This window comes from Drosophila persimilis, unplaced genomic scaffold (assembly GCF_003286085.1).
Source record: "Drosophila persimilis strain 14011-0111.01,24,50 unplaced genomic scaffold, DperRS2 tig00000124-arrow-pilon, whole genome shotgun sequence".
NCBI classification, from domain to species: Eukaryota; Metazoa; Arthropoda; class Insecta; order Diptera; family Drosophilidae; genus Drosophila; species Drosophila persimilis.
The window spans coordinates 463,415-487,272 of record NW_020825294.1 but is presented as its reverse complement, the minus strand read 5'-3'; the positions used below and the strand labels follow the sequence as shown (position 1 = coordinate 487,272).

The 23,858-nt window shown below is 40.6% G+C and overlaps 4 protein-coding genes and 1 long non-coding RNA gene across 8 annotated transcripts; 1 reads left to right on the top strand and 4 right to left on the bottom strand.

Moving 5' to 3' along the window:
- Nucleotides 1-1,269: 1,269 nt before the first annotated feature.
- LOC6593437 (glycoprotein-N-acetylgalactosamine 3-beta-galactosyltransferase 1) lies at nt 1,270-9,383 on the bottom strand. The gene is made up of 4 exons (XM_002019157.2): nt 9,179-9,383; nt 3,020-3,178; nt 2,072-2,961; nt 1,270-2,011 (listed from the first exon to the last, which is right to left on the bottom strand). Exons 2-4 carry the CDS (start codon nt 3,060-3,062, stop codon nt 1,772-1,774), a joined length of 1,173 nt encoding a protein of 390 aa, XP_002019193.1. The 5' UTR covers nt 3,063-3,178; nt 9,179-9,383; the 3' UTR covers nt 1,270-1,771.
- A 1,351-nt stretch (nt 9,384-10,734) lies between these two features.
- Nucleotides 10,735-11,536, top strand: LOC113565391. Of its 2 annotated transcripts, none has more exons than XR_003408576.1 (3): nt 10,735-10,875; nt 10,986-11,063; nt 11,316-11,536. It is a non-coding gene; the product is annotated as an uncharacterized LOC113565391 (long non-coding RNA). The 2 variants fall into 2 exon arrangements; XR_003408575.1 differs by having other exon boundaries at nt 10,980-11,063.
- Nucleotides 11,537-12,327: 791 nt separating this feature from the next.
- On the bottom strand, nt 12,328-18,309 carry LOC6593439. 3 transcript variants are annotated; one of them, XM_026987220.1, is made up of 2 exons: nt 18,186-18,309; nt 12,328-14,219 (listed from the first exon to the last, which is right to left on the bottom strand). In XM_026987220.1, the coding sequence occupies exons 1-2, from the start codon at nt 18,283-18,285 to the stop codon at nt 12,772-12,774; spliced, it is 1,548 nt and encodes a 515-aa protein (XP_026843021.1). In that variant the 5' UTR covers nt 18,286-18,309; the 3' UTR covers nt 12,328-12,771. The 3 variants fall into 3 exon arrangements, with proteins under 3 accessions (XP_026843021.1, XP_026843022.1, XP_002019195.1); XM_026987221.1 differs by lacking the exon at nt 18,186-18,309 and adding an exon at nt 14,311-14,398 and having other exon boundaries at nt 12,329-14,219; XM_002019159.2 differs by lacking the exon at nt 18,186-18,309 and adding an exon at nt 16,332-16,849 and having other exon boundaries at nt 12,330-14,219.
- Nucleotides 18,310-19,014: 705 nt separating this feature from the next.
- Nucleotides 19,015-21,348, bottom strand: LOC6593440. The gene is made up of 2 exons (XM_026987211.1): nt 20,869-21,348; nt 19,015-20,804 (listed from the first exon to the last, which is right to left on the bottom strand). Exons 1-2 carry the CDS (start codon nt 21,345-21,347, stop codon nt 19,079-19,081), a joined length of 2,205 nt encoding a protein of 734 aa, XP_026843012.1. The 5' UTR covers nt 21,348; the 3' UTR covers nt 19,015-19,078.
- A 143-nt stretch (nt 21,349-21,491) lies between these two features.
- On the bottom strand, nt 21,492-23,570 carry LOC113565408. The gene is made up of 2 exons (XM_026987298.1): nt 21,852-23,570; nt 21,492-21,518 (listed from the first exon to the last, which is right to left on the bottom strand). Exons 1-2 carry the CDS (start codon nt 23,568-23,570, stop codon nt 21,492-21,494), a joined length of 1,746 nt encoding a protein of 581 aa, XP_026843099.1.
- Between the last annotated feature and the right edge of the window lie 288 nt (nt 23,571-23,858).

The following is a 23,858-nucleotide window of genomic DNA, read 5'->3' as shown; positions in this document are numbered from 1 at the left end:
CATCAAATGAATGAAAATTGAATAGAAAGTCCCAAGTCTTTTGTGCCGCAGTTCAGCCAAAGGAAATTCCTGGCAAGCTTTTGCACAGATGCATTTAGGTTGAGAGATTAAAATCCCAATTCCAATACTTATGAGCGTTTAAAGATAGAGAACTGCAGACTCTGGCACTTTTCCTATTTATGCATCTCCCGTAAACCTATAACTCACCTGATAATGGCCCTTTCAAGGGCATATACAGAGCATACAGCCTTCTGCCTTTTGGCGGTAAACAAATTTTCCACTTTTCTTACACTTTTCCGGATGCCAATGGAAAAGTTTTTCAATTGCCGCACACATCGCTGAACCCAAGGATCCACCGACTGCCTGCAGAAGTAGCAACAAATTACGTGCATCAATAATCAAATTAGTGCAAAAAGATTAAACAATTTTAATTGCATACCGCCATAGGAAAATGCATTCCAATACACAATTAGGAATAGGCGAAAATCAACAGCAGCCAAATATCCTCTTCGGTTACAAAATGTCGCATAAATAATTCCCGGGTGCGCACAGCAAGCGGATTTTGCATAATAGATGGACAAGATTTGTGTGCGGTAATGTTAATGCTGCCTGAAATATATGTATATGTATTAGTTAGATTTATTTATACAAAGATTACACAACGAAAAAGGGGGAGGCTTACAAAAATGTCTTCCGGCTCTGTGAGGCGACTGCCAGCGCCGACTTAGCACGAATCAATTAAATAGGGTTCCGCACCGCGCTTTGTGGTCCAGAAAGCTGACATTTCCGGCTTAATGGTTGACGTTTTGACAGTTTTATTGTTGTCCAAGTATTTAGGCCTTGGCCTAACTGGCCTTACTGGCCTAGGTTGAAAAGTTAGCCATTTTTTGGGAAATTGATTGAAATCAGGTTAAATTTAGCTGAAAAAATTGAATAATAAAAAAATCAAGACATGTACATACATATATTGAAATAAAATTAAAAATTTATTACAATTCTAAGTATATTCAAAAAAACTGCTCTGCACAGCTTGGCCATCCTGCTTGTTGGAATGCTGAAAACAGCTTAAAACTGCTTACTGCATTGCTTGGTAAATGGTATAAAACTGCTTGGTTCACTGCTTATAGCAGGGCGAAACTGCTTGGTTGACGGCTGACACTGCTTTTTAGCTAAGTTCACAACCAATTTAATTGTCCGGAGAGCAACAACAGATGGTGCTTTGAGTGCCTTTTGTATTTGAATAAAATGTAGATTTTAATAAATGCAATATTCTGTTAATACAATATCGTTTTATTAAATATTATTTATAACTAGTAGTAGACTGTAAATGGTAATACGTAATGCCTCTCAATCACAAGAAAGATATTGTAATATATCGAAATATATAACTAAATAGTCGTTTTTTGGCCTTATCTTCAAAACAACAAAGAGAAATACCGTAATATCGCAATATTATTTAGGCACAAACCGCGATATCATATCGAATTATAACTAAGTGAAGAAGAATAGCTCCGCAAATATATATATAATATATAAAGTACACTTAGTTAGAAACTAAAGTAACAGACTCTAAATAATAGCTAATTATATATAATTTTGGTATTTTGTACAATTGGAAACGCAAGGGAAAATTTAACTAAGGCGAAGGGCAAATCTACTTGTAGACTAAATGGAAATGGATATGGTAATGGCAATGCTAGCATAGCTTAGAGTTATATACAACAGATATATATCTACATCCAGGGGGCGGGCCATCCTATCCTCTCATCATTTACTGTGTCTTGGTCTCAGTTTCCGCGGATCGTTTTGACACCTTCTCGCTGGACGTTTCAGTCACTGGCTCTTTTGGAGCTGGCATAACCTCTCCCACACCCAGCTTTGCGGGCAGAGCTTCGGGTGCATTGATGATTCCATAGGGCCGCAAATGGTAAATCAGATAGTCCAGGACATACATTTGATTTGGCGAGACGTAGTGAAAGGATATGGCATTGTCCGAGCAGCAATCCAAGCCCTAAAAGAGTGGAAACACATTAGGAATCTATAAATATTCGAATAGGGTTCAGAAACCAGCCTCGTCGGTTTTGTAGTAGATGTACTGCCAGTACCAAAATTTCTTCTCTGTGTGCGCTGGTATCAAATGGTGCTCGGGAACAAAAGGAAAGAACCGTCCCCGTCCATTGGCATCGCGGGAGTCTCCTGCCAGCACCTTGACATTCTCCAGACACTTGCCTATTTCTACATCCTCAGCACCGGTGTTATCTTGCTTGCACAATTTGGGATCGGGTAGGGCCTTCTCGACGAAGCGACGCACTGCCTCGCGACTGAGGACATAGCCGGCGCCACCGGACATGTACCCCTGCTTTACATACGGCTTGAACTTGCAGCCAAAATAGACAGGGGTCTCGGGGTTGTACGGATACAGCATATAGCGCATATTCTCGACTATCGTGTAGGTGTCGTCGTCGGCCTTCAGGAACCAGTCGGCGTCGTTGATGTGGTGCTCATAGATGTACTTGTACGCCTCCTTTGTCTTGCCCCACAAGTTGTTCCGGCCCTCGCCTATGGGCAGAGCGACAGCCTCCAGCTCCTCATCCTTGGCGGAGCTCATAAAGATCAGCTTATTGCAGCGTTTCCCCCACGTGCGCTTCACGTGCCGCGCCTTCTTCTGGTGGTTCGTCGGATTGGTCATGATCCAGCACAGTACCCGCACCTCGCTGTACAGCTTCTCCGCAATGGTGGCATTCTCATGAGCATGTTCATGGGTGCCCACATCCTGCTCCGGTCCCTGCAGCTCCATCATATCATGACTGTGATGGGCATCGTTGACATCGCCATGCCGGTGACCATCGTAGGGCATAAACTCGCCACGTTCCGGCGTGGAGTACACGAAAAGCTCGGCCAGACAGAAGCCCACGATGAGGCCCACAATCAGCGAGACAAAAGATCGTTTATTTGAACGTCCTACGGGACAGATGAAAGGATTAGTTATGGATACAAAAACAATAGTTTAAGAACTCACCTTCATTTAGTATGGATCGTCCTAGCAGACTATTGGCAGTCATTTGGCTTTAGTTTTGGGATTCGGTTCGGGGGTAGTGGTGGATCTCTTGTTAATCCACTTTTGGGGTACTTTCTTCTTTGGTTGATTTATTTCCCCTTTGGTTTTATCTTACATCTTCTGCAATACAAGATCTGCTTTATAGAAACATGTGTATATAGAGATTGAAACCCCGAACTATGAGGCATCTGCACTCTGCACTCGTCTGTCGCTCATTAACAAGTGTCATTTATCTGAATATTGTACTGGCTGTGGCTTTTTTCGGTTTTCCATCGTTCTGAGACTGTGTTAATCTCATGCAAAAACGTGACAATTCTTCGCAGAGAGTCGCTCATTGCATTCACGCGTCTGCTTGATAAATATTTATTTCATAAAACATTTTAGTTTTATTTACTTTTATTTTTTTACATTTTTATTTGCAGTTTCATTTCAACTATGCACGTTTCGCTGTTTTCCTCTCCAGATAGCTGGAATTTCAGCTGATTTTTTTTTGGCCTTTACTCAAAGATAGATACACATATGGACTATCTATGGATGTATTTGTGAATGAGCGAGCGAAATCTTTGTAAACATCTTTAACGATGGAATGGCCAAAAGTATTTGCAGCAAATTTGTCTAATTTCGAGTTGGGGTCATAAGACTTAAAGACAACAAAACAACGTCAGAAATTATCTAAACATTCATTATGTTTGAGTTTTTCCTAAGCAAATTCCGAACAAAGCCAATTACACTTTTGACACTTGAATGAGAAATACTTTTAGAGGTGTGGTGTCGGCCTTTTTTTAAGGTTTCGTTGGGTTTCATTTAGGTATTCATAAATAATATTTATCTGCAAGCACTGTAGGTGTTTCGTGACGCTAAATATGATGGGGCTACTTTTAATTAAAATCAAACACCAATTATTTGTATCATTACATTAGATTAGCGATCTCTTGAATTTTTCTTGTGCACTTTATTAGTCTGAGGAGAAATTTCTGTATAACACTTGCTGCACCTTTGAGTATCTGCTGTTTACTAGGGATATCTTTTGGATACTTCTTGAATTTCACTTCGATGCCTGACAATTTATAGGAAGAAATGTAACCACTTTTGTTCGCACTTTATTTTGTTTTAACAATTTCAGCTGTGCCAAAAACAGCTGTAACAAGAAATCTTAATAAACTCTTAAGCGCTTCAAAATTTAAGATTTGTATAGCTGATGTGAAAGCAGCTCAAGAGCCAGACAAGGAAACGTTTCATTTAAGAATGCAACCGGAGAATTGAATGAGAGGGAGTTTTAAGCAAAATGCCACTGCACTTTTTACGAATTTTTTTCTCTTTTGCCGCTCCGTAATGTAAGTTTTATCAGCAGGAAAAAGCAGACACACTCTGTTCGGCAACCGTCTTGTGGTGCCTTTTCCAAAACGCGATAATATTATATGGTTTGGTCATTAAACTAATTGATTTTGTTTTGGATGAATCACATGGGTCTGCGTATGCGGTTTGGCCTGGGCTTGGGCCTGGGGCCTGGGGCGGGGACTTATCAGTGAGCCACTACTTAAGCGTTATCGTTATTTTATATTTACACTTTATCATTATAAGGTTTGGCACGCAGTATGCATAACGATAACGTTTGATGGTTCTATTTTCCAATCACATTTTGTGGGTCAAGATTTGCCGGCAAGCCAAAGTTGTCTAATACTATTCGATTACGAATCTATTAACCAAATCAATTTTTGGGAATTGGTTTTTATCAATTGAAATACACTTGGTCTGTTTCCTGTTTAGGTATAGATTGCCAAACGAAACTTGCCCTCAAAAACTTCAGCAATATAGTTTGTTCAAGGCTATTCTTTATAGGCGTAACTTATTGGTTCTGCAGAGATCTATTTACTGGGAGAAGGAATTCACTCACACATTTTACACCTGTAACGCGTCTATACTTCTGTCTGGCACTATTCAACATCTTCCAGCAGCTTCCACTTTATTCCCAGACACCACTGTAAGATCGGTTTAGCTCAATAGATCATACACGTAATTTTTGTTTGAACAGCTGCCTGCTCTACACTAAACTCGAGTGTCGTTTGAATCAACTCGAATTCCAAAAAGGTCTTAATGCTCATTTCCAATGCGGATGCCATAGTGAAATGATATCATCTAAAATTCAGCTGCCGTGGCTCTCCAGCAAAGGTAAGGAAGTTCTTCCGATAAGTAAACCCATAAATTAGCTTTAGTTTTCATACTATATACATATAAATATATTTCAGTGGCCCTGGGACAACTGATTCTGACAGTTCTGATTGGTCTGGTGGTATTCTTTGGATTGGCCAAACTAGTGTCCGTTCCGCTGCGGATCGATAACTTTGATAGTTTCAGATACCCGCATATACGAGTGGAGGTGGAGGAGGGCCAGGAAGCAGGTCAAGGATTTGGACCCTGAGCCTAAAAGGCCATCCATGGAACCGCATCCGAGCAGAAATTATTTCAATTTGTGCCTGTGTCTCGTTGAATGTGTTTGTGTGTGTGTGTGTGTGTGTGAATTCAATGGCAGAATGTGGGTGGTGCCCCAATGCTCACCCCGACCTCCGTTGATGCCTCCAGTTCTCAATTGAAATTGTAATTGCAAATGAATTAATTGCAAAATTTAGGCATGTACCATATGCCAGCGGACCTGCAGTTCCACTTCGAGTTCCATTCCAGCAAATGCATTTCCAGCAATTAAACGCAATTTAACACCGTAACAAAATTTGCCTGTCATCTCTAGATACCAGACGAAGGAGGCCTGCCGCGCCTTTTAAATACTATATATTGTATCTAATTTTAGAATCTACTCCGCCATAAGTGCAGTAGCTTCCAATTGAAAATTGGCAGCAAAAAAAGGGGAAAATTATGTAATTATCTATTTTCAAATCACGAATATGAACTCATTTGACAACGTGCCTATAATTTATACAACTGGAACTTCTTTCTTTCATTGACCATGTACATACATATATTATTTATCAAATATTTTTTATGCACACACAATTATACCAACACGGGGTGTTATCATTGACAATTTATTTAGCAAATTTGTGTCTGCAGGGGGATAGATAAAATGTTTATAGTGGATTAAATTTTTATTGGAATATAAAGGTTTTTATGAGCGCACTTAACATTATCTAATATCATTTATAATACGATTTTTCTTAAATCACTTTATGGAAAAGCTTAAGAAATATATAGAGATGTGAAAAAACTACAAAGAAGGGATCTTAGTGAAAAGCTGTAAAAAGTCTTTTTATCTTTTAAGATACCCTGCACAGCTATTCCAAAAAAATTAAAGGAACATTCTTCAATTAATCTCTTTATAAACATAGTTTAAGGCAGATGTTGGCTGAGTGTTTAGTGAAAATGGATATATTATTATGTCATTTCGTTTAATAGATTCGCTTTTGGCGCTTGCCCTCTGACCACTCTATCGTGACAGTTTACACCGCACCGAAGCTCATAACCAAACCCGTAACCTGAACACCAAACCCGAACCGAATAGAACCGCAATCGGCAAACGGGCAAACGGGCAAACGAGAACCCAAACCAATTGTTTAATTGTTTTGTTTGGCCGCCGCCGTTCCTCTTGGGGCAATAAAATCAGCCACGCTCCACGATTCCGCTCAAGTTTCAATTCAATTCTGTTATTTTTGCTGGTTTTTTTGGTTCTTTTTGTTTTGGGAGCATAACATATGAGTATTTTAAATGAAAATGTTTTGTGTAGTGGTCGGTTTTATGTAACTTCACTTTCAATTGTTTTGCTTGCAGATAAAATAAAAAAATATATATACAATACAATGTGTTGCTGGTTATCAATGTGGAACTGTGGCTTTCAGCGGGGGGCTACTCGTGTGGTTATCGAGCGACAAAAAGAAATATGGCCGGCATGCATCCGTTTCTGGACTAACTTTCGGTTCCATCATTAGGGAAAATTTCATTAATGTCGATGACTAGTTTGGGGAATAGAGATTGTGGGATTCCGAAAATTTTTATATAAATAAACAATAAGGATATCTACTTGAAAGCAGAAGCCCAACATACCCTTTCAAGTACCGGGTAGATTAGTCATCTATTCAATTACATGTTTCGCAAATCTAGCTGAAAAGTTATTTCTTCAAAAGACTGTTATAATTAATGATTGCTTGTTTAGCTGATCATAGAAACCAGTTGTGTAATGTCTATATAATGATGGATCGTGTCTTTATCATGTTAGTCACGATGACAAGAGCAGTGACAAAGAATGGAACTGGACATTGATTGGATTTGGGGTTCTCTAAATGAATTATTGACAGAAATGTTGTTTGTATCTATTGCCAACGATTAAGATATTCTTTTAGATGGTGTGTCTGTTCTGTTGTTTAAACTCTCTTGGGGGGAAATCAGAATTGGGTCAGAGGTTATGAATTTTCGAGTATTTTGACAAAGTAGCCCAATGACCTAGACAACAGCACATTTATGTGCGTTCTCTTGTCGCCTCCGATGCGGTTCTATACATATGTTTAATCTTGAAATAAACATACTATCGGACACCCTCTCGTGCCTCAAGAGGCAATTGCAGTCGTGGCACTTGAGATTGCGATGAACTATTGGCATGGGGGATTGCTCCGAGTCAAATCAGGCGCTTAGCTAACATGTTCAAGTGCGAATTTAATTGGATAATAATTGGGGCTACGTCAGCGGAACAGGGGGGAATGATGTGGATTAATACAGTGTACGGAACATACGACACCCTCGTACACAGCTTCAGTGCTGATGAACTACAATTCTGGGGCTTTGCTTTTTCTGTTATCGCTCTTCCGCCTTTTGAATGATAGGTATTTGCATTGCATGGGGCATGTGTGTTGCGCAAACGCTATGCGACGTTGCAGTAAATACCTATTAATGGTAGTAATTACCTTCCACCCAGAGAGTCAGCTCTGGCAGTGCGAAGTTCCAAGAGACCCAGTATGCCCTTGGCTACATCAAGCAACAGGCAACAACAAGCGCAGAATTATTGAGAGAGAGATGCTCGCTTATCAGTGCCGTGCCAGCTTCTGCGCCACTGCAATCGTACTGCAGCCTCACTCCCCCGTCCTCCGCATGGGGTGCCGTCCAAATATGATGGGAACAAGGCACAAACAGCACTTAATCGGAGAGGCGTCAGACAATCACATGTGCAGCAATTGAAAGAGAGAGTCGAAGTGGGACTGAGAGAGAGCTCGTACGCCCCCGGTACGAGTAGCACATGCGAACCACAAATAAATTAAAATAAATGCATTTCTCTGCCGAAGGCAAATCACCCCTGGAATGGTCACCGAGGGGAACTTATGGGGGAGGGAGCACCGGCAGCGGTGCGAGCAGACAAAACGCATAACGGAAATGACAACTGCAGAGCGACAGAGAGAGAAAGAGAGATGCAAAGGGCAGCTGTTTGCGGGAATGACGGACAGCGTATTAAAAATAACAAAAACTAGACAGACACAAGAGCCTAACGAATATGGAATACCCTAGACAGATTATTTTTGATTTGATTGTGTTTATTGAGTTACGTCGAGCACTTATGAGCATCGATGCAGCTGCATAGAGCATATAAGCAACAGATGGTTGGCTTAAATTAATAATATTTTATTTGCAACCTGTTGCACAAACTATATTTCCAACAAAAGTTCGCCAAGTTACACTGCACTACAAGGAGATGCACTTATTTTTACCAATGCACTACAAAAAATTAAAATTAAAGCACAAAAAACAAGTCCCATCATAGAGTAGATGTGCTCATAGTTCAATGCAGGGTAACGTTACTACGTCGTCCCCTCTTCCTTTTTCGTGCGCTCACTTGCATTCCAATTGGAATCTCACATTTTTATTACCGTTTGTTCACTTTTCGGCTACTCTGAATGCAAAATTGTTGTTGCTTTTACCTTTTGCCCTCTTTTTGGCTGCACTTTTGTGTATATATGTATATGTACATATTTCTGCCTTTTTGCTTTTGTTTTGACACACTAAAAACGCGCGCTGGTTTATGTTTAGCCGAAATTTTATGCTGACAAAATGGTTTCACATTTTGCACCAATATCATTTCAGGTACATTTTAATTGAGATTTTGTTGCTGCACCAGTCGCCGTTACTTACAAATTGATTTTTTGCACATCCTCTCACATGCTTGCCCCGCGCAGGACGACGCTTCCAGTCCTTTTTGGACTCGTTCGCTCCGCTGCTTTTGATGGCACTCACGTTTTTCGGTTTTCAATCTAATTGCTTGGCCTGTCATCCATGCGATTTGTATTAATCGAGGCACTTAATATATTTAATTAATATTATTTTCTACCCGCTGACGCTCACGGGCCGGAATCTCGCGCGTTGAAACTGACGAAAGAGAATGAATGGCGCGAAATTCTGACCCAAGAAGAGAGCGAGCAGTTTTGTTTCAAAGTATATCCGATTAACCCATTTAGAGCCAATGCACAGTGGGCAAAGCAAATCTTTTGGCGGAAATATATATTTCTTTATGATAATAATGTAAGGAATTTTTCTGGAAAATTTTAATTTTCCATTTTTGTTTGTTTTTATTTTTTATTGTCAAAAATTATAAAAATAAAAAAAGAAGCCTCAGACTATATATATATTTTTTTTGTATTAATATATACCTTGAAGGTATAACTAATAGGTAATACGAGTTGACTATATTTCAGATGTTTGGATAGGAAGCATATCAGAATATCATCAAAATCGTTCGAGCCGTTTAGGAGCGGCCCGTAATGGGTTAAGGTGTGGTGGCTCTCACTACATTTTTGTTGTCGTGAGAGACACAGAGAGCGTGATAATAGCGATAAAACCAGAGAGAGCACAAAACATGCGCATGACAAAGGGGAGGAAAATAAATAAGAGAGAAATAACGTTGCCGGCATAAAGAGCCGGCTGCAGCCTTAAGGCAAAGTGAAGACTGATTGGAAAAAGCCTATAAATAAAATATTAATGAAAGGCAGAAGAGAAACATGGACAAAAATAGGCATTAGATATTACACTTTAGAATTTAATTAATTAAATTCCATGGAAATATTTATTTCCTTCCCCGCTTGTTTAACAAAGAGCACAGAAAGAGAGAGAGAAAAAGAGTGCTGTCACCAGGTTTTTGGAGAAACATTGCCTAGGTTAAGGGAAGGAAATCTTGTACGATGATTTTTCGAAATATTTAGTAGGCAAATATATTACCCTTAGTTTTCTGTGGAAATTTCCAAGTGATCTATTTCTAGTGAATGCTTGCTATCGATCGCCAATAAGATAAGATATTACACCTGTACTCTCTGTCACTACTGCGTAACAATTATGATAAGGAACTATTCGCCATTTCAATTAAGATATGTGTTCGATCGTGTTCGATTGTGTTCGATTGTGTTCAATAAGTTCTATAGGGTATTTAACAGCATATCTAATTGAAACAAATACACAGTCACTGTTAAGTTATTAAATCCATAACGGCGCAGCTCTCAAATCTCTGACACTCGCATTCTCTTATTCGGTCAAATGTGCTAAATGAAACCCTTGGAGTATTTCGATATCCTGTTATATCCGATTGATCTGGCATCTAGGACAAGTGTCAATCGTAGTGATTTATGAAAGCGATCAATTTAAGTGTAATTTAAGGGAATAATGGATCCGCGCTACCTGCCGCCAGACCTAAATGGGTGGTATTAACCGCCGCCTGCTGGTATCTCTAGCAGGCGCCACCTCAACACGGATATTATTAAAAGCAACCGGGTTATTGTTATTTATCCACCTCCGTCCGTCGCCGCAGTCCTCTCTTCATACCCAGGATCCTGCTAAAAATGGTGAGAATATTATTCAAATGTAGCTTGCATAACCAAGAAGTAAAAGAATAGCAGTAAGAAAAGTGCAAATGTCAGTCATATATCAAAGGCATATTTTGTTCAAGGTTCAGATTTCATGGAGGGCGCTATCATTGTCGAAATGGGCAAGGCAACTTCGTAGTGCTCTACCCGCTCTACCCTATATCAAGGTAAGTTGAATTAATTAATAAAGAAATTATCTTAGATTGTTATGTTTTAGACATATGTATTAATGCATATGATTAGGGTCTTGTAAATATATCGATATATATATACCTATACCCATATTTGGTTTAAGTAAGAAGACCACAACCTTTAAAATCTCGTTGAAATACCTTTTCAACAGATACTGAACAGTTTTGGCCTTTATTGGTGCCTTAGATGACAAACATTCTCTCAGTTCTATAATATCCATTTCCCAGGGTATGCAAAATGTGCTCAATCCGCGCCATGTTGGGGAACAGTGCTGCTCGATTTCACGGCACATGAGTCTGCCCCATACAAAATTAATGTTGCCAGCAACATAAAACGTAAGAAAACGTAAACGACTATGGAATGTAAAAGACATTGTTGAGTCCTGAAAAGGACATTGTCGCGGTCATATTTGATAAAAAGGAACATGAATAAAAAGCAAACATCTCATGGGGACAACGGTAAGTCTCAACTTCTACATGATCATCTACATACGAAATGGCTCATTGGCGCTAATGATCGCAGGGATTTTACATGAACTATTCACATGAATATGTAGAGTTCCATAGCATTCTGCTTCTGTCATAATACACTCAGTGATCGAAGTACGTTACACTTCAAATAAAACTTCAAATATCTGTTCCACTTAGTTATTTGCAATGCTCTTAAACCATTTATTAGGGCCGTAACTTAGTGCAACTATGCTTGAATCATATGCGCTAAGGCACTTTATGTACACCACCTAGACCACCACCTACTACACAGAAACGAAAATGAACTAAGGGAATTAATCCATTTCTGATGACAATATTGTTGATTTCCATTCATTTACTATGAGCATTTCAACTGCAAACACATTTTTAGTAAATATTTGCATTAATAATACTCACTCGACAGCTGACTTGTGTGTGAATTAATCTAAAATAACTAAAGCCAACAAAGTGGTATTTCTGCCCTCAAATTAGAGTGGAAAATCATGCCCCAACGAGTGTGTTAGGCCACTCCCCCAAACGAAACAGTAATTCTATAAAGATAATGACAGGGAGATAATTTTTCCATACGAAATATAGACAACTTACTTATTTTATTGCATATTTTTTTGCGGAAACCGTATGGGATTTTATTAGTTTTATTTCTCTTTATTATTCTTAATACATTTCAAGTGAAATTAGAGAAGGTAAATGATACAATTTAGTCTTTAAAAATAACAAAAATTATGAAAAATATGGTTTAGTTATGAAAATATTTGATTTACTTTGATTAAGTACAAAATACTCAACTTTCGATTCAGACAAACTTTAAAATATCCTTTCTTAAGATGAGAACTGATGATGTAGTTGTAATAACATAAGTAATGCTAGTACTAATATAATATCTATTTGTATATACAGTTTTTCCCTATATGCTATACCATCTGGTAATATTACACTCCTAAATGCTTGTGTCTTTGACTAAATGTTCTCTTAAAATACGTCGATAGATCGTATTCAGTGATTTGTTAAGTTGCATACATTTATGTTGTTCAGACTGTTCATTCCGTAAATCAATTTTGGATTCTATGGCTATGTGAAAAGCTCTAGTTTCGGGCCGGCATATACATATCAAACTCACATCATCGTATATCACTCAGTTACCTCAATATATAAATATCACAAGTGGAGTCACAAGGAGCGTTGTTGCGGTCGCCTACAGGAATGAGCAGCAGAGTATGAGAATCATCACCGTGATGGGGAACAGGGCATAGATCTCGCTCCGTGGATGGCACGTGGAGACCAGATAGGTGATGTCGTCCTCCTCATGCTCGATGCCATCCCTGGTGGGCACCTCCACGACCACGATCTCGTCCGACAGGAAACTGATGTTGAAGCTGCATTCCGTTGTGTTCAAGCAACTCTGCGACTCACTCAGGTTCGAGTACTGGAAGGTCGGCTTATATATATCGAATATGACGTGTATATCGTTCCGCACCTCGTCATTGTCGCTATAGAATATATAATAGTAGTACCCATCTTCGATAACATTCTGTACCGCCTGAGCGCTGTTGTTGGGGGCACTCTCCATGAAGTGTGGACTTGTGCAGTTCTCGTTTGGCTTGAAGAAATCACTCAGGAGTATGGCCCCGTTGAAGCACAGGAACAGGCCATTCTCAAAACTCGACACCGAGTTGGACTCATCCGTTTCTGTAAAGTTGACGGCATTTCCGCCGTGACTGTACTTCCTGTCGTAGACATTCTCTCGCTTTGTGCGGTTGTAGAGCCGCTCGTAAAGCTCTCGCTTTCGCTGCCGCTTCTGCAGCGCAGGGGCAACCACTCTACCGCCTAAATTGTGTTCCGCCTCGGGTCGATCTGGTGTACCACTCGCAGTGTGATCGGGATTGTGGTGTGTACCAGTCGAAGCGTGGCCAGGATGATGCGTGATGGGCATCTGTTGGAGATGAAGTGTTCCCTTCTTGAGCTTCTTCCTTATGGGTTTCGTGGAGGTAGCAGTGGATCCGGAGAGGGTCAGGCCAGTGGGTAGATCCAAGGGCTGCTGCTGCGCTGATGGTTCCTCACTCAAGTCTTCGCCTCCGTGATTCTCATGCTCAAGCACCCCGCCATCGGCAGCTGGCGATGGGCCCTCCATCTCCATCTTGTCCTCAAAGAAGACCTTGACTTGCTCGTGACCCTTGGCATAGTTGGCGCCCAGTTTGTTCTTGTTGTGGTCCGTCAGACCGCAGAGATTTAGCTGCCGCTGGCCCTTGACAATAAGGATACGCGATCCATCAAAACGGGAGCAGAACTTGACCCTCACATTGGCGCCTTTGAGCAGAAAGAATCCCCAATATTCCAGGGTATCGTCGGGCAGGGTCATCGATTTCTTCAGACGAATGTGTTTGCGATTTGTGGAAATCTCCGGTTTGTTACGCAGCTGAAACGCATTGAAATTGGAGGTCATCTTGAGGGTGTGCTTCGAGCAGAAGATCGACGATATTCCCGCACGGATTTCAATGATATCCGACTCGGCCATGGGATAAACGACATCGGCGAACACTGATTTGCGCAGGTGCAAAGGCATAATGATCAGCGTGGCCGGCAGTATCACAATCAGCAGGCAGAAGATGAGAACCCGCTTCACGCCGTGCATTTTGCGGGTCTCTGGAAGAATAAAAAACAAAAGATAAAAATAACTATTTACATACTAGTGAGTGATAAGTGACATGGTTAATATTCTTTTCTTGGAAACCACCTTCAAAGCGATATTCTGTCAAGGGCTGCATCTTGTCTTTGTTCCAGCTTTCTCTCAACTAGGAAAAATCCACTGAGAACACGTCTAATCGGTAGAAAAGTCTGTGGAACACTGTCTTGATTGTGAGATTATCAAATTAGACTGACGACTCGGACTGGGACTAGAATTGCCCGCCCCCTCCATGACTTTTATCTGTGTATTTGTGAGAGAGCCGTGTGTCTGGGTGTCAGAGATTGTATCAACAATCCACAACACAACGAATATTGATATAGTTCAAATATATAACCAAGCTATTCACAAGATTCGATCAGACACTCAGATCGATGGCCAGCGGCAAGTGACAGACTCTGTTTGATCGATGGTTAGCGATCTATGACTCTCGCTCTGATCACTGCCACTGGCTATCGGCTCTCTTCTGCCTCTCTTGAACTTGACTTTGTTTAGTATATTTATTTATCTTTGTTAAGTTTTTAGCAAAGATTAAGATTTAGGCACAGGAGCGGAATGGGTAAAAGTTGGGGGTACCAATATTTTGGTTGGGGAAATAAGAGGATTTGCACAAATTCGAATGTCTAAGATTTCTTGGGGCATACATATTTGTATTGGATCTCTAATTTTTATGGAACCTCTCCCCTAGTTGTATTTTGGTTACATCACAGCGTCTACCTCCACAATCTCCTAATCTTACTTGGTTACGCACTATTTTCCCCCGTGCCCCCTTTTGATGGCCTTATCGAGGGAGGGCCTCTGCTAATTACCGGTCTGCCTATTGATGCCAATGGTTGATAAGCCATGTTTTCCCTCATGAAAAATGCTGTTTATATTGGCCTGCTCTTATCAAGCGTCAACGAAAAGAGACGGGGTTTCTGTTCATACGGGAATCAGCTTCATATATTGCACATTTTATTTATGGCATACACGAGTAATTTTCAGCATGTCACGTTTTTGTCGAGTGTTTTTCGGGAACTCAGATCAGGTGTTGGCTAATGTTATAAACCTGGTCATCAAAGATACATGTGAATTCGGACTAAAAATCATCTTAAATTTTGGAATATCAAATTTATGGAATCATTTCTTTAATATATTCAAAGAGTCTGGAATTCTTAAATATAGATTTTGAAGTTGTATTAAATATAGGAAAAGTGATAAGAACTCTTTACGGGAACTTTAGTAAGCGGCAACTTATGCGTGATAAGAACTTCCATGTATAGACTCTTTGTCCTACTTTCGAGAATGAATAATACTTTGACCGCCTTGATAGTGATTGATGGCCGTTGATGTTGATTGCTGCTCAAATCAAAACAAAAAACACCTTTAACTTTCACTTTTATATCCACTAAACATATGCTCTACTTTATGTTCCTTTGACTTCAGGTTTATCCTCTTACGGTCTCAAATAAAGTCATAGTTCAGGTGTCATATATTTCTTACATCTGTTTTTCATTTTTCTGTTTGGTTTTTGGCATTTTCCTAGCAACAGAAAAGAAACCCACGGAAAAGAAAACCAGTCACGACAGGTTTTTATTCGGCATAGCCATGGCATTTTATTTTCCCCCATCCCATCCGGTTTTTCGTATAGTTTTAAAAACAAGGCCCCCTACATATTTGAAGGTTTTTATGCTTAGGCTAAGAAATACGGCAGCCAGCAATAAATGTTCAAACAATTCAACTTTTGTATAAAGAAATTCGATTCTTGCAACTCTTTTTTTCTTGGCATGTGAATCGGTATACAAATGACAGATGTTCACACATATCTGAGTGTGTGTGCCCTTTATGAAGGGTATTACTATTTTCCGCAGATGTTTGCGAGACAGAAAGGGAAACATTTTCTTCTTTATAAATACCCTATATAAATTCTATTTTATGTCTTTTGAAGATGATTGGAACAGAGAAGCACATACTTCTTCTGGTCAGGACACAATAGATGGAAAACCTTCTTCAATCGCATCTGTTTTTTAAGGGTATTTGCAGCCTCGGCGTTTTGAAGATACATTTTCTTTTTATTGTAATTTTCCACTTACATGCTTTTGCTTTTCCCTATCGTTCCGATTTGCGCTTTGTGAAGTTTGCGTTGTGACAGGTGTGAATTTTACAGAGAATTTCGCATGCAATTCTCGTTCTTTTTCCTTTTCTTTGTTTATGCGGCCGTTGTTGTCACTGCGATAGGCATTGCCTTTGGTTTGCACTTTCTATTCTGGTCTATTTTTCGGGATTTTCCTCGCATAAAGATATCCAAAATTAGATAAATGCATGGGTGTGTGAAGGGGGCGGCATTGGAGAAGGCTCTACAATCACACGTGCAACGGCTCTGCCATTATTATCAGTTCGATTCTCCGATATCCGATTTGTTATTCAATATTGACACACATTTTAATCAACAAATGTTTGAGATGCTCTCTCGATTTCAACGTCTCCCGCACTCTCTCTCTCTCTCTCTCTCTCTGTCTGTCTTTTAATCTCTCTCTCTCTCAATCTCTCTCGCTTATCTCGGAAAAATGCACTCTCCCATTTTCTTGTATATTTAACGCTTGGTTTTTAGCTCTGTTTTGGCACCGCAATTGTTTTAAACTATTTTCTATTGTTTCTAACTTTCTTGTTTCACAATTTTCACATTGCTAATCGTTTATACAAGTGAATTATTACAACAAAATAATTATTACGAAATTTTCACCCGACGAGAGGAAGCATAAAAAACAAAACACTTCACTTTCAAAGCAATTTCTCGAATGAGACTCATGAGCTGTTGCAATGGAAATTTTTATACCCGATACTCTAAATGAGTGTAGAGGTATATTAGGCTTGTGGTGAACATGGACCATAACATAACCTCCAGAAGGAATCTTCCGACCCCATAAAGTATATATGTATATTCTTGATCAGCATCAATAGCCGAGTCGATTGAGCCCTGTTTGTCCGTCCGTCTATCCGTCCCTATCAGCGCCTAGTGCTCAAGGACTATAAGAGCTAGAGCAACAACATTGCTGAATCTGGATCAGATCGGATCATTTTTATAGCCAAAAGGAACAAATCAATTTGCAGTGGCTACGCAGCGCCCGACGACACGCTTAAACTGATTTTCTGTTTCTCTCGCACGCACTGTCGTTTAATGTAGCCATACTTATGTATCGGCTATAAATGTACAGTTGCGGTCGCAGCAGCAACTCACAACGTTCCCCCTCGTTTAATAATAAGAGCCAAAGAGAGAGATGTGTGTTTTCGCTCTCACTTACGCTCTTTGGCTGGGCTCTCTAAAATATCTGCGCTCTTTAATGTGAGGGAAACAATTTTTTGTTTTGACGGGAAGTTGGTGGCGATGTGATGTTCTCCCAGGGGTGGAAAATCGGTTGTAAAAGGGCGGTTAGCTCTATACTTTTTGAAATTTAGAATTGTTATTATTAGAACTGATTTATTAAATTTTCCCATGAAAGGCTTTGAACTCAATAGAAAGTCTTAAAACATTAAAATTGTTATAAAACAAATATTGTACATTGACACATAATTTTCTTAAACATATATTTTGGAAAAATTTATGGAAATAAATTTATCATCAAATCTTGAGATTGAAATATGCAAATATTTTTAATACCACAATTCCCTCAACTTAAGCCAGAACATCCCATAATATATGAGATACAAATAGAGTTAATCCCAAGAATGGTGAAAATGATATAAAACGTATGCAGAGGTGATAACATATACAATATTTGAAGACCAACAAAATAAAGACAACAAGAAAATTCTGTCTGATAAAATAAGAAATGTTTGAATAAAAACAGAATCATTCTGATTCTGGCAGAATAATTCCGACAGAGACCAATGGGTCATGTCATGTCATGGGATAACAAATGAGGAGTTATCTTAACCCTTAAACTTACTGTTCAAATCCGCCATTGAGTAGTAGAAATCCGTGTGATAATAATGCAATTGTCCCGGGCTGATGGAGGTCGTCCGATTGAACATCTTTTTATTAGCCATTTTATGGGAACCGTTTTTTGAAGGATGAAAGGACTGGTAGAAAAGGCAACGACCGCAGCTCGTGAATTATCGCAATGAACTGACGTGAAAAATATAATCCGAATCATTTGAAAGCCCCCAACAACTGGGATGGGATAGCGATGACGCTTAATCCAAACAGTCAGACACAGAGACGTCCCGTTGTCGTGTGTCTCTTCAGAGCTAATACTGATAGTCGGGCTGGTTGCTGCGCTGTCTATTATCATTATAAACTAGTAAACAGTGTTATAAAGCCGAACATACTCTACATCGTTGCTGACACAATCATTAAATTGATAAGGACTTAATTGGGACTGTCAGTCATTCAATAGCTGTAGCAGGAATACTTATGGATGGGGTATGGGTATGGCATCTGTCCATGCTTCACAACAGCGATAGCAGCACGTGCTAAGGAACCCCCACTCTATTGATTGGAAACTTGATATCTGCGTGCCGTGGGGCTTGTTTCTGATACTTTTTAGCGGAAATTACTGAGGAAATTCAGCAGAAAATGCATTGTATACCAATAAAAATAATAGAATACTTCTCCTTTGTGTTGAATATTTTCTTAGAGTCGGTTTTTGTGTGCCATGAATACCCATTAGATATCATGAACGAAATCTGTCAGATTCATTTGCAAACAAACCGATAAGATTCTATCTGTTGGAGACTTTAAATAAATGTAAAATTTATATGCCTAGACATTCTATCTTATCTGGGATCATTAATTTTATTGGTTAAACAAGCAAAAAGTTACGTGAAGGAAAGTTTTGCATCAGAAGTTAAGAGTAAGCGGAAAGTTGACATGGGTTTCGATTACGTCGGACATTGGCGTGGTGCTGGGTTCCAGATAGGTGATCCATTCGGGAGCTGTTGTGGATGTTAAGATTCCTTCTTTTAATTTTCGCATTTCCACTTTGATTTGTTGGCGGCTCAAGGCGTTGAGCTTCTCTATTTTCTCCACCTTCTTCATTAAGCTGTCCATAGATTTCAACAATTTCTGTTTTTTCGCGTCCGGTTTGTTCTTCCTTCTTCGTAGTATCCTGCGCTTTTTCTTCTTTTTGGGGAGTGACTTACACACACAGAACTTTTTGTCATTCCCATCTTTCACACATTTCGATTGATGCGTATATCGAAGCAGTCGCCCAAAGGTGGGAACACTGACGTTCACCAATTGGTTGGTGTCGTGATTATACAGAACGGTGGCCAGAAATCTCGCGGCTTTAGGCTGCGTAGTGAAGCGCACTCGATACTTGATAGTACTCGACTTGAGGGAAGAACTATGCTGATGAATGGACTCAACTTTCTGCAAAGAAAACGCTTCACAGCGATTAATTAGGTTGCGAGAGCGCAGGTAGTTGTTGAGGCTGTCGACCAGGAGCCAGCCGAGGGGCAACATCTCGGTCTCCTCCTGCAGCAGTTCCATGGAAGAGGCACAGTCGCAGTAGTTCTCGCTGCGACCCGCCTCATGGCAGGTGCGATTCGTGGGAATTTCTTTAAAGAGCGTTAAGCAGGTGGGGCAACCCTCTGGTTGCAACAGATGTGCTGCCACCTTCGTTCCTAAGTTCAGAATGTCCTGCAACGTGAGGTACAAATCATGGGGTGAGGTCATCCGCTGTGTATTGATCGCCAGAGCCACGGATATGTCTGGGTATTGCAGACGAACCCACGATGGTAGCCACACGAACAGCATGGGATGACAGACATGATCACTGAAGAATATTACAATCGCTTCACTGAAGAGCCCCAACTGTTCGAAGCGTTTTATATAGTCCATCAACGTGGGCTCCCTTTTTGGCCGATTCTGTTCCGTGACGAAATTGCTCGTCCAGAAGAGACCGAAAAAGGGTTGTGTGTGGTTGAGGTAACGCTCCAGCAATTGCTGACAGTAGTCATAGACATAGTCCACATACAGCCGCCTGCCCAGCCCATGATACTCTGTGGATCGATTGCGTAGATGCAAACTGTCGGCTATGCCCCGCATGAATGGTCGCAGATAGTAGTCGACGGGCTGCTCCCCGAACTCAAAGGCGAACTTTCGGATGAGCGTGAGATCCTCTGCATAGGCCGTTAGGTAGCCCTTTTCCTTGTATTGCTTCCAAATGAATGGCATCGCGTCCATGTCGCTGGCCGATTGAAGATTGTGCACCGCACTGGGACTGTAACCCGATATTAGGGCCATCAGATTAATATAGCTATTCTCGCCCATTCTCTTGTAGTTCTGCATCTCGAACCAGCCCTCTCTGTTGCTTTTCAGTCCTGGCATATCGTCTAGTGTGGATCGAAAGTCGTTCGGCGTCATACCATTGAAGCCGAACATTATGACACTGGGACGACGATGACTCTTTGGCTGCTGATTGGATGACTGATGTATTGACTGGACAAAGGTGAAGGGCTGAACCTGTAGCACATCCCCCCGACTGTCTTTGCAGATGGCAATCAAGCCCATCACATCTTCAGGGACAATATAAGTATCATGGAAAGGAGTCTCCACCGCGCGACTGACAAAAGAATGTTTGTCGAATGAGCTGCAGTTGTTTGGCTATTATTCATGGGATTCCTTACTTGATGCTACCATTGATGTAGAGTCCCATTGGATTTGTGGTGATCCTGCGATACCCACATGTATACGTCATATCCTTAGGCTTTCTCTCTAACGTACGCAATGTGAGATTGACCGCAGATTGGCTGACATAAAGGATATGCAGGTGGCGCAGATGATCGTAGCTGGACCTCACAATATCATGAACATCCTGAATGGGCTTCTTCCTAAGCAGTTGATCCTTGATTGATTCAACATATGGTGTGTCGGTGGTATTTTTTCTGGTTGTAACACTTCGCCTTTGAATCTTTGCTTTCATGGGTTTCCTACTTGCCCGGGACTTCCGGGGTACAGCAATTGTGAAAACTCTTTTATATTTATTTGGTGTCGTATACTTAATATTCTTTTTTTTCGCTCCATCAATAAGGCAAATGGTGATCAAGAGTAAACAGAGTATCACAAAGCACCGAAAACTCCACACATTCATCATAGATGAACTCATCAACTGACGACTGCCGGAAACATTATACATTTTTATCCTGATAATTGTAATGTTTTGGTGCAAAATCCATTAGACATGAGTTTCTGGAAAGTACGAAAGCTTTAACAAGGTCTAAAACTTTTTAAATTGAATATTGTCGGTGTTTTACAACGGGTATCTCCTGAGTTGACACTGATTTATCAAATTTACCGATTATCAATTTTTCTTTATCGAGGCTTCCTTTCGATTATTTGTTGTCTTTTCCAACGTTTTTTTCCGCCTGGTGTCGACGTTGCTTGCTTTTTTTCTTTTTTGGTATTTCGGGTTTGGCAATCTCATTTCTTTTTTAGGTATAAGAATTTCCTTTTTTGCCTTTTTCATTACGCTATGCTTTTCCTTCTGGGTATTTAATTTTTCAATGAGTTTCTCCATTCGGCTCTTGCACACACAAAACTTCTTTCCTGACAGTTTTTTCATGCAATTGGAATCGTTTCGATAGGGATCCAATCTTCGAATGGATCCCACGTTCAGATAGTCCATAGTTTTCAGCTTGTGGTTATAGCGTATACTTCCGGAAAACTCTGGATGATTAGAATTGGTCCTGTCGTAGAGCTGTCGGTTGACGCTGAATGTCACTCGATAGGTGTTGATGTACGATGATGACTGACGCTCCTCAACACGCATCGATACGGCTGAAACGGACTTGAGGGTGAAATTGCAGCAGAACTCTTGAAGGTTTCTGTGGTGCAAGTAGTCGTTTATACTGCGCACAAGAAGCGTACCCAACGGCAGATGCTCTGTGTGCCTGGTGGCAAGTGACTTGTAGATGCCGCAGGGGCATGTTTCATCACTTATTCCCGCATCCGGGCAGGCGCGGCTCTCATTTATCGGCGCCAGAAGTGTCTGGCATTTCGGACAGTCCTCCAGCTCCTCCACAGCGTGTGGCCATTTTTCGCCCAGCTCCAGAATGTACTGGAGAGTCAGATGCAAGTCGTATGGAGAGGTAAGTCGTTGGCTATTGATTTGCAAGGCCTGCACCGCTTCCGGATGCTCGGCACGGAACCAAGGAGGCAGCCAGATAAACAGCATAGGCAGGGTCTCCTCATGGCTTGAGCCTTGGCCCTCATCGCTGAAGATGATCACAATCGATTCCTTAAAGAGTCCCAGCTCAATGAAGCTCAGAAAATATTCCATAATAAATGGTTCCAAAATTGTACCATCCGCAAACAAGTCGTAGCTCGAGCTGTTGGTCCGAAAGAGTCCAAAAAGAGGCTGCTGAGATTCCGTGGTCATATGTCGTTCCAGAAATTGCTGGCAGAATTCATAGACATATCGAATGTTCATCATTCTGCCAATACAGTCAGTGGGAACTTTAGTGTCGATTCCCTTGGCATAGTAGTCGAGGCTGGACTTTTCAAAGTTAAAGACATTTTGATAGCTCACGTCCTCGGCGTAGGCCGTCAGATAACCCCTCTGCTTGAAGTGATTCCAGATCAAGGGCAGCGTCTCCAAGCAGCCTTGTTTCTTCGAATGGCAACCTATGTTCTGCCAAGTTTGAGGAATGTAGCCGGAGAGAATGGCCATTAAATTGGGCATGAGGCCCTTGTCCACTCTGCCGTATCCTTGCATCTCGTACCAGCCCTCCATTTGAAGACGCTTGCTAAATTCTGGAAAGTTTTGGCGAAAAATCGTTCGGGAAATGCTACCAATACCCATCATGATTACATTGGGCTTTCGGCACTTAGATATTGGCGGTTGGCGCCCACGGCGGGGCTGCACCAAGGCCAAGGTCCTTGTTTGGAGCACTTCCCCCAGGCTATTGCTGCAGGTAACTGTCATGCTCTCCACATTATGGGGCACCACATAACCATTCTGAAAGGGCACTTTTTTCAGTCCGATATTTTTTCGCCTTCCAATCTCACGATAACTGCAATTGTACTCAACGATCAGTTGCGAAACAAGATCGTTTATAAGCATCACATATCGCTGGTGTTCGTCATGGAAGTCTGTGGTGATCAAATCATCATCTTGGGAGCATTTCTCATAATCGTCATCCTTTATACTATTCGTGGCATTTTTTGACATTTGTTGGGTATTCAGAATACGACACTCTGATGTTTCGATGTAGTAGTTGTTTCCATTTTCTTTCTGTGGAGGGGACTCCTTTCGCGGTGCTTTTATTTTATCCACCGCGAAGATTAATGGTAGAGCCAAAATTAGTTTTAGAAGTGTCCAACGTGTCATTTTTACTGTTGTAATGATCCATTACATTCAAAACATCTACGATTGTTTGTGTCGAAAGCGATTTTATGGTAAATTATTTTTTTTTTTTTGGTTTTTAAAAAACCGAAAATTTATGTTGAAAATCGAATGACAATAAAAACAAATAAATGAATACAAATGTATTCAAGTATTCTGTAACGATACTATTCATTGTTTTGTAAGAAGATAATGAATGACATTGAATACAAATTAGTTGGACTTCATATCTTGAAAATTAAACTTTTTTTCTAAGAACAGAACCTCTTATCT

Coding starts and splice junctions, on each gene's coding strand:
- LOC113565408 (XM_026987298.1), bottom strand. CDS start 23,570: ATGACACGTTGGACACTTCTAAAACTAATTTTGGCTCTACCATTAATC. Junction 21,519..21,851: donor AAACTATGGACTATCTGAAC/GTGGGATCCATT, acceptor TTGATAAATCAG/TGTCAACTCAGGAGATACCC.
- LOC6593439 (XM_026987220.1), bottom strand. CDS start 18,285: ATGGCTAATAAAAAGATGTTCAATCGGACGACCTCCATCAGCCCGGGA. Junction 14,220..18,185: donor CTCAATGGCGGATTTGAACA/GTAAGTTTAAGG, acceptor TTATTCTTCCAG/AGACCCGCAAAATGCACGGC.
- LOC6593440 (XM_026987211.1), bottom strand. CDS start 21,347: ATGAGTTCATCTATGATGAATGTGTGGAGTTTTCGGTGCTTTGTGATA. Junction 20,805..20,868: donor TACATCAATGGTAGCATCAA/GTAAGGAATCCC, acceptor TTCTTTTGTCAG/TCGCGCGGTGGAGACTCCTT.
- LOC6593437 (XM_002019157.2), bottom strand. CDS start 3,062: ATGACTGCCAATAGTCTGCTAGGACGATCCATACTAAATGAAG. Junction 2,962..3,019: donor ACGATCCATACTAAATGAAG/GTGAGTTCTTAA, acceptor TCTGTCCCGTAG/GACGTTCAAATAAACGATCT. Junction 2,012..2,071: donor TCTACTACAAAACCGACGAG/GCTGGTTTCTGA, acceptor CCACTCTTTTAG/GGCTTGGATTGCTGCTCGGA.